At 40.6% G+C, this 10,430-nt stretch overlaps 1 protein-coding gene across 1 annotated transcript in view; it reads left to right on the forward strand.

Moving 5' to 3' along the window:
- GRAMD2B (GRAM domain containing 2B) overlaps positions 1-5,591 on the forward strand; it is a 112,730-nt gene extending 107,139 nt beyond the window's left edge. Inside the window, exons 11-12 of the mRNA XM_040444724.1 lie at positions 1,997-2,090; positions 4,350-5,591. Of these exons, the coding sequence (XP_040300658.1) occupies positions 1,997-2,090; positions 4,350-4,391 (136 nt within the window). The 3' untranslated portion in view covers positions 4,392-5,591. The remainder of the gene's footprint in view (positions 1-1,996; positions 2,091-4,349) is intronic.
- The last annotated feature ends 4,839 nt before the right edge of the window (positions 5,592-10,430 follow it).

The raw sequence follows: 10,430 nt of genomic DNA on the forward strand, positions 1-10,430 counted from the left end.
TGTGTATATTATATATATATACACACACATATATATACATATATATATACACATATATATATATACATATATATATATATTTAAACCAGTAATGCAGAACCTAAAGAATAGTCTGAAATAGTGCATACCCTTACTCAAATTGTTAACGGTTTGTGTGTATATATATATATACACACATATATATATTATATATATGTGTATATATATATTATATATATGTATATATATATATTCTTTAGGTTCTGCATTACTGGTTATATATATATTTAAACAGGTAATGCAGAACCTAAAGAATAATATATATATATATGTGTGTATATATATATATATATATATATACACACACACACATATATATACACATATATATACATATATATACACACATATATATACATATATATATATATATATATTTAAACAAGTAATGCAGAACCTAAATAGTCTGAAATAGTGCATACCCTTACTCAAATTGTTAACATACTTAGTCTGCAAAAATCTAGTGTTACTTCCTAGTTCACTATCATATACAAGGTTGTTTTTTTGTTTGTTTTTTTAGGAAAGTGTTACCTCATGTCCTATTATCATTTCACTAACTTGGTGATGATGAGGGGGAAATGCCACTAACAAGGGCAAATGGAATATTTCATTCCACTATTTAAATAATCAACTCAGGAAGAAGTACAATCTGAAAAATAATCACTTACAGGAAAAATCACAATGATTATTTATGACATGAGACCAGGAATACCCATGATGGGAAAAATTTGTTCATAAAGTACTTTTACAGGACCTGAGCTTCCCCCGGATCTTTCTTACTCCAAGGTGCTCCAGCCACGCTGCCCGATAGCTAAATCCCTGTTTGTACTTGGATTCTTTAGTTGTACCAGAATCCATTCCTTTTACCAGCTTCACTAGTATATTAATAGCCTGTACACTCAGAATTTCATGTTGATGGGTCAGTCTTCTGGATCGCAGTTCCCTCATCTAAACACTGAAACATTCCCATTCAGCCTCCTTTTTTGAGATGTAAGATTTTGATGGTAGGGATCAAGGGTAAAGAAAAAACTGTTTTAGTACTAGTAAACACAAAAACATCTGATGGCTCTGTTAATATTTACATGATCATAATTTACCAAGTAAATCACCATCTGAAATTTACCATGTGAAAAACTGATCCTGTGTAAAATAGACCCATCATTGCCATCTAAAAACTTAATATCTAAAAATAAATTACAATCAAGAAACACGGATAAGTTCTAGACCCCTGTTCTAAACCTTAATGTAAAAATCCAATAAACGCCTTCAGAGCATAATGTACATACATCTCCAGGATAATGTACATATCTCTTAATTTCCTACAGTTTTAGCTGGTAGATGACCCCAGCGGACCCTGGGGAAGAGTAGAGCCCACGCCATAAACAGTTCAAATGGTAAACACTGACTCCATCTGTTACAAGACCACAGCGGTTACATTGGCACGGCAAGTCTCAAAAACAGAATTGCTAAAGTCTCACACTTCAAAAGCAATCAATTTGATTAAGGACATTCCTAAACATTCTGCAAGTTCTAGTGTAAATGGCTCCTCCTCCTGTAAAAAAAAAAAAAAAAAAAAATGCCTGTGACTGAGGAGAGCAGTAATTCTTGGAAATTTCTGCAGTAGTGGGGATGGAGAGGACATTAGAGGTTAACAAAAGAGGTCTTAGAAGCCATGTGCTTGAGCAGAATTGCCTGATTTTTGTCTGGAAGCCAAGGCACAACACAGCCACCTCAACAAAAACAGCTTAAGAGACTTCCAGCTGAGCTTTTAAGATAGAGTCCCCTCAACACCCAGTCTGGACTTAACATCAGAAAGGCCCTGCAGTAATCTTCACAAGTTAAAGGCTCACTGTCTACTACTGTAACCTGATTTTCTGTTCAAATAAATTTGTGTTCACTCCACTTCTTCCCTTGCCACCCCCGCCTGCCCACAGCGTTTTTCTTTTTGTTCTTACAGACAGACAGCACCATCCGGCCTGGGGTCACAAGTCCAATTAAACGTGGAGGTCCTCTGCCAAGAGCTTACAGCTAACATAATGAAATTAGAAAAGGTGACTCATTTATTTCCTGTGTTGGGGTGGTAGCGGTGGTGACTGTTGATGGCCACAGAGCAGGGGCGACACGCTTAAAACACTTCCGGGGTGCAGCAAGCAGCCTAAATGGCCAAACCCAGCCAGGGGACTGCACGGTAAATGTGAAAGAGTATTTTTTATTTCCACAAAGACCTAGGTCTCAATCTCATTTTCCCTGTTGGTCTATCTTTTGCTTTTCCTCCCTAGAAATATTTCATCCTAGGGGTGCCTGGGTGGCTCAACCCGTTAAGGGTCCGACCCTTGGTTTTGGCTCAGGTCATGATCTCATGGTTCGTGGGTTCAAGCCCCATGTCAGGCTGTGCGCTGACAGTGCAGAGCCTACTTGGGATTCTCTGTTTCCCTCTCTCTCTCTCTCTGCCCGTCCCCTGCTCTCCCTCTCTCAAAATAAATTAACTTTCGAGAGTAAATCAATAAAACATTAGTTGCTGAGAAGTGGAGGTAGTTTTCTGGTTTTGTGATGAAATGCTTACAAGTGTTTGGCTTCCATGCTGACCTAGAGGATGGGATGATGTGAATTCTCTGGTTTGTTCACTCTGGCATACAGTGGTATTCTTGGACCAGAAGCGCACACCAAATCCCACTGCCCCCTTCTTGTGCCAGGCCTGGCTAGGGCACCACATGCTGTAAGAAGGGACACAGAAACAGGAGAGCCTGTCCACAACAGGCAGACCAGTGGCCATGCCTCATGCATGGCTTCCGCTAGAGCGATGCAGCACAGCCTGGCGGTGAAATAGCAGCTATCCCCCTGGTTTGAGTTTCTTTGTAGGTGTGTTTTATATATTTTGGTCGTAATTCCTTTGTTTCATTTCTTTTTCTACCTTCCCACTCTTGCTTTTCTGTTTATCTTGGGTCCTGCGGGGTAGGTAGGAAAGATAGGGAGTAGGAATGAGAGAATGAAGGCAATGCCTTTCATCGGTAATGAAATAAATATATTTTTTTTAATATTTATTTTTGAGAGAGCAAGAGAGAGACTGAGCACGAGAAAGGGAGGGCAGAGAGAGATGGGGAGACACAGAATCCGAAGCAGGCTCCAGCTCTGAGCTGTCAGCACAGAGCCCGATGTGGGGCTCGAACTCGTGAACTGTGAGATCATGACCGGAGCCAGAGTTGGATCCTTAACCGACAGAGCCACACAGGTGCACCAATACGTACCTTCTTAGTGCTGCCAATGGCATTAGTGATGGAGCAGTGAAGAGACAGACCCGTGTTCTTATCCATCCTCTGCTACTTCCTGTCTGTGTAGCTGGTCTTGTTTCGTGGTGTCTCCACATCATACGTGAAATTTTCTCTGTGTGGTTAAGGTGAGCACACATGAAGTTCGGGGCACATGCATTCTACATCCTTCCCTCTTTGCCTACAGGACGTTGCAGACTGTTCCACAAAAACATACACATATCCTCTTTCTTTTGTCCCATGGGGTTCCCCACTGCCATCACACTGTTGCTCGTTGAGAATTCCTTGCTCAGAAATCTTCCAAGTTCGCTTACTCAGTAGACCTCTACCAAGCACATTTTTAATGCCCAACACTGAACTGTAGTCTCGAGATCCAAAGACATGTCATGGACCCTTCATCTGTGGCATTCAGTCATCTGGGAAATGTATAATATCTGGTAGGAGTATTAAACATTGATGATTTGAATCAGACACCACATGATACACAGGCTCTTTAAGGATCAGTTTCCCACTCTCTGCATTTAGGTCACACTTGGTGTGTCCTGTGCTTTTGTTCTTTTTCTTCCATCAGACTTGTCTTGGTCTTTCCTGACATTTTATTGCAGTGCCATTCTTTCTTTTTTTAGCACTTTTTTTTCACTTTAAAGTGGATTATCAACAGAGTTTTATTCCACTTAAAAGCATTTGCCTGATTTAAATTGAACCCATGGGTAGCTTTTTATTCCAGGTAGAATCGATTCCTCTCAGAATGATGTACGCCATGGCAGATAGGCCCTTGATATATTCCATTCTGGGTTTTATTTTATGTTTATTTTTGAAAGAGAGACAGAGAATGAGCGGGGGAGGGGCAGAGAGAGAGAGGGAGACACAGAGTCTGAAGCAGGCTCCAGGCCCTGAGCTGTCAGCACAGAGCCCGACTTGGGGCCTGAACCCAAGAACCGTGAGATCATGACCTGAGCCGAAGTCAGATGCTTACCCAACTGAGCCACCCAGGCGCCCCTCCATTCTCTTTAATAACAGGAACTTCTCTCTTACTATTTTAAGATACAAAACAACCTACAGAAGCTGCTTGAGAATGGTGACTGAAGGACCACATTGTTCGGGCCAACATGATACCTCGTGCTTCCCTTTGAAGAAAGTGTTCGTTCCCCCAGTCGTTGTGGTGGAGCGCTCCCTGCTGGCCAGAGGAGCGAGCTGATGGGCATCCCTAGCCATGTGTGCACTTGGAGGTCTCCAGCTCAGGAAAGGGGGGAAGAGAAATAATTTTGGTTCCTGTGCAATAAACATGGACCCTGTCTGAGGAAGTTTTCAGTGCTGCTTCCTCAAGAAAACAGACCCATCTCTGGAGGTCTCAGGAAGGGCCTTGGTGGACACCCTCTCGGATGATTGTGGTTCCACAGTTAACTTGACTGTCAGCAAACACACTCCACTCCATGCCTTTTCGGTCCTTTCCCTGCCCCTTTTCTCTCCTGTACACCCCTCTGAACCAACCTTCAAAGTAAGGAATAGATCACGTGCCAATAAACTTGATACGATCCTTACAAGAATTAGCCAGAACTCTCCAAAACAGCAAGAAATAGCTCTAACAGACAGACTCGCCTCAAGCAACACCAACATGTTTTTCTTTTCCCCCCTCCTGCTGTTCTGTTCTGCTTTAAATCACCTGTATATCTTCTCAATCGAGTACTGACAAGAATATCACAGAGCAGATTAAACTATCCCACGTGTGTTGTGTTTTGTTCAACTAACACTTAACTGGACCGGTCAGCACCCACCCCAGATCCAGAAACTGTGACACATGCGACTCAAGTACTAAATTAAGCTTACTCTGCAACCAAAACTAATCTTTAAACCAAAAAGTACCATAGTGCTTTGATACTGGATGAAAAACACTGAACTTTTAAATGGACAGGTGAACTATGTTACTTTTGAAACAGGATGTCCATAGTGAACGCTGAAGCCCATTGGAGCATGACAAGTGCATGCTTCTCCCTCTTGCTGACGAAAATAAAGAAGTAACTGGTGGTTTACTAACTTCTGTTTCCCATATGAGTTGGCTGGTTTTTATTAATAATTATTTAGGTACCATAAGTTCTGTAATATAAATGATACTCTGTTTCTATCGGCAATGCGTTTTATAATCATTTCTATGAAATGTATTTTGTTTGATCAGACAAGCTAATAAATGAATTAGTTACAACATTTGGATTTGTTAGCCTCCTGTACAATTGTGCCTGGTGCACCCCGGCTTTTAATAAAAACTCGTTGGTTAAACTGCCCTGCTAATAACACTGTGTTCTGTCAGTTCGTAAACTCTTGTAACATAAGCATAAGCATAACATAAGCATAAGACAATATGCTTTTTTTTTTTTTTTTGAACTGCTTCTCCCTTCTTCTTTACTGCTTCCAACTCACTGGTACTTCGTGCCTCCCAAGCATTCAGTCCACAACTCAAAAAGGATTTAAATTCTGGGGTTGCAATTATACAGGGGGAAGAAGATGAAATCAGGAAAATAATGCCTGATGTCTGGGTCCACGTTTTATGAGTTGTGTGACCTTAAGTTTTTTGGCCATTTCCCCCCATTTTATTTATGTGACCAAAACTACCAACAAAACGTGGGTCACTGTGAGGATTCAATGTGATGATTGTTTCTACAGCACATCACAGTGTCACGCAAGTAGTACAGTCTCAGACCAAGTACCATATTCGTTATTTTCAGCAGTGTTTTCATGTCTGACATTCCAGTCATATAAAAGTTCTAGGTCCATAGTTTATAGTCAAGGGGTGCCTGGCCGGCTCAGTGGGTAAAGCATGTGACTCTGGATCTGAGGGTTGTGGCTTTGAGCCCCACATTGGGTGTAGAGATTACACAAAAATAAAATCTTAAAAAAAAAATAGCTTATAATGAAAACCCACTAGGGATTCAAGAATGAGTAAGCCACCTATACAGAGAAATTTTACGGGTATGAAAAGCCCTTAAGAGGTTCAAGTTTCACAATGAAGCAAACCATCAAAACTAAAAAAGCAACCTATTGAATGGGAAAAGATATTTGCAAATGGCATAAGTGATAAAGCGTATCCAAAATATATACAGAACTGCTACAACTCAACACCCAAAAAACTAATAATCCAGTTGAAAAATGGGCAGAAGACATGAACAGGTGTTTCTCCAGAGAAGACCTACAGGTGGCCAACAGACACATGAAAAGATGCTCAACATGACTCACCAGGGAAAAGCAGATCAAAACCACAATAAGAAAATACCTCACAGGGCACCTGGGTGGCTCAGTCCATTAACCATGTTCGACTCTTGATTTCGACTCAAGTCATGATGTCACGGCTCGAGCTGCGCATGGAGCTCTGTGCTGTCAGCTTGGGATTCTCTCTCTCCCTCTCTGCCCCTCCCCTGCTCATTCTCTCTCTCTCTCTCTCTCTCTCTGTCTCTCTCTCTGTCTCTCAAAAAGAAACTTTAAAAAGTTCTTTAGAAAACACCTCACATCTGTCAGAATGGCTAAAATCAAACACATAGGAAACAAATGTTGGCAAGGATGGGGAGAAAGAGGAACCCTTGTGCACTGTTGATGGGAATGCAAACTGATGCAGCCACTCTGGAAAACGTTAAGATGTTCCTTAAGTTAAAAATACAACTAGCCTACCATCTAGGAATCACACTACTAGGTATTCTCTCTCAAAATACAGAAACACTAATTCAAAGGAATACACGCACCCCTGTTTATAGCAGCATTATTTACAATAGCCAAATTATGGAAGCAGCCCAAGTGTCCATTGATAGATGGATGGATGGTATATATACACAATAGAATATTATTTAGTCATAAAATGAAATCTTGTCATTTGCAAAGACATGGGTGGAGCTACAGAGTATAATCTGACTGAAATAGGTCAGATATAAAGAACTCACCAAACTCCACACCCAAAAAACAAATAATCCAGTGAAGAAATGGGCAGAAAACATGAATAGACACTTCTCTAAAGACATCCAGATGGCCAACAGGCACATGAAAAGATGCTCAACGTCGCTCCTCATCCAGAAAACACAAATCAAAACCACACTGAGATACCACCTCACACCAGTCAGAGTGGCTAAAATGAACAAATCAGGAGACTATAGATGCTGGAGAGGATGTGGAGAAACGGGAACCCTCTTGCACTGTTGGTGGGAATGCAAACTGGTGCAGCCACTCTGAAAAACAGTGTGGAGGTTCCTGAAAAAATTAAAAACAGATCTACCCTATGACCCAGCAATAGCACTGCTAGGAATTTACCCAAGGGATACAGGAGTGCTGATGCATAGGGGCCCTTGTACCCCAATGTTTATAGCAGCACTCTCAACAATAGCCAAATTGTGGAAAAAGCCTAAATGTCCATCAACTGATGAATGGATAAAGAAGATGTGGTTTATATACACAATGGAATACTACTTGGCAATGAGAAAGAATAAAATATGGCCTTTTATAGCAACATGGATGGAACTGGAGACTGTTATGCTAAGTGAAATAGGCCATACAGAGAAAGACAGATACCACATGTTTTCACTCTTATGTGGATTCTGAGAAACCTAACAGAAGACCATGGGGGAGGGGAAGGAAAAAAAAACTTAGGGAGGGAGCCAAACCATAAGAGACTCTTAAAAACTGAGAATAAACTGAGGGTTGATGGGGGGTGGAAGGAGGGGAGGGTGGGGGATGGGCATTGAGGAGGGCACCTGTAGGGATGAGCACTGGGTGTTGTATGGAAACCAAGTGGACAATAAATTTCATGTTAAAAAAAAAAGACAAATACCATATGATTTCACTCATGTTGAAAGATGAAAGAACAAAGGGGGATAAAAAAAAGAGACAAACTAAGAAACAGACTCTTAACTACAGAGAACAAACTGATTGTTACCAGGGGGAAGATGGGGGGGGGGGGGGGGGGGGGGGAGGGGTGAAATAGGTGATAATGATTAAAGAGTACACCTCCTGGGGCACCTGCATGGCTCAGTCAGTTAAGCGTCCAACTTCAGCTCTGGTAATGATCTCATGGTTCACAGGTTTGAGCCCTGCAACAGGCTCTGTGCTGACAAGCTCAGAGCCTAGAGCCTGCCTCAAATTCTGTGTCTCCCTCTCTCTCTGCCCCTCCCCTGCTTGTGCACACTCTCGCATGCTCTCTCCCTCTCTCCAAAAAAAAAAAAAAAAAAAAAAAAAAAAGTTTTGAAGAAAAGAGTATACTTATCAAAAAAATAAAAAAGGTTACAAATACAGGAATTAGTAATCTGCTCTCTAAATGTCTCGTGAAGCAATAAGCAGAGAGCTAGTCTGAGATTTAGATATCAGAACATTCTTTGAAGCATCATGACAGCAAAATATTAGAGATTCCATTCAATAACAGAATATTTAAATGATATAGCTATTTAGAGTTGTATTGTCAAAGAATGGCATAGAAATTCCATTAAAAAGGGAAGCACAAAACTATGGTATGATCCCAATTTTATGAAGAAACTCAAACATTTCCTACGTATATATGTGTATACACCTACATATGTATATATAGAAGCACACGCACAGTGACCTTTTCTATATTCTCTCAAGTTTGTACAATGAGCAGTTACTGCCTCTTTTTAATCAGATAAGTTGATTAAAAACAGGAAGTGGCTCTCAGTAGGGAATCAGATCTTATCATTCCACCCACCTCACCCAATAACCATGCCCCTAGCTCTGTACCAGGAGCAACTTTTTTTAGTGGTTTTTCCAACAACCACTACATTGAGTTTTCCAGAGAGAAAGCACCTCATCATGTCTAAATTTAGTTGCTATTTTTGCTTTGGGTATGCTGTTACTTGTTTTATTTTTTGTTAGTAGCTCCTAAGTCTAAGTCTGGTATGATCATCTGAATGATGATACCCAAGTCATATGTCTGCACATTAACTCTAAAGAAGCAATGGAAAGCAAGTATCTGGGATTTTTCAGCCTCTACCCACGAGATACTAAAGTGGGGAATTCTGAATTAGGAAGGGGTTTCAGATGTTAAGTGGCCAAGATAACAGCAAATGTCTACCATATTCCTCACCCTTTAAAACCTTAGCATTACCTTTCTAGAATGAAAAAAAAAAAAAAGAAAAAAGTTAAAAAAAGAAAAAAGCCCCTGGGTGGCTCAGTTAAGTGTCCAACTCTTAATTTCGGCTGAGGTCATGATCTTGAGGTTTGTAAGATCAAGCCCCAAACTGGGCTCTGCCCTGACAGTGTGGAGCCTGCTTGGGATTCTCTCTCTCCATTTCTCTCTCTGCCCCTCCCCTGCTGGTGCACAATCGTGCACTCTCTCAAAATAAATCAACTTTAAAAAAAATGGGCAGAAGAACTAAACACATTTTTCCAAAGACATACAGATGGCCAAGAGGCACATGAAAAGATCCACAACATCATTAATCATTAGGTAAATGCACATCAATATCACAATGAGGTATCACCTCCACATATTAGAATGGCTATTACCAAAAGGACAAGAAATAGCAAACACTGGCTCCCTCTTACACTGGTGGTGGGAATGTAAATCGGTGCAACTACTGTAGCAAACATATGGAGGTTCCTCAAAAACTTAAAAATAGGTGCAACTGGGGTCTGACTCTTGATTTTGGCTCAGGTCATGATCTCACAGTTTTGAGTTCGAGCCCCACATCAAGCTCTGTGCTGCTTGGGATTCTCTCTCTCTCTGCCTTTCCCCCACTCATTCTCTCTCTCTCAAATAAATAAACGTAAAAAAAATTAAAAACAGAGCTATCATAGGATCCAGCAATTCCATTTCTGCATATTTACCCAAAGAAACACTCCAAAAAAACATGGACTCAAAATGATATTGCAGCACTATTTATAATAAACAAGATATGGAAACAACCTAAGTGCATATTGAAGGATGAATGAATAAAGAAAATGTAGTGGGTATATACAACGGAATATATTATTCTATAAAATATGTACATTATCCCATAAAATAAGAATGAACTCTTGGTAGTTCCAATCCAAGAGAGTAATATGGGAACACCCTGAACTCACCTCCACCATGGACGCACCAAGTCTACACAAATTTATAGACCAACTTCACCTAAAGAACAAAGGGCTGACTGAACA

This window comes from Herpailurus yagouaroundi, unplaced genomic scaffold (assembly GCF_014898765.1).
Source record: "Herpailurus yagouaroundi ecotype Mexico unplaced genomic scaffold, PumYag 192, whole genome shotgun sequence".
Classification (NCBI taxonomy): Eukaryota; Metazoa; Chordata; class Mammalia; order Carnivora; family Felidae; genus Herpailurus; species Herpailurus yagouaroundi.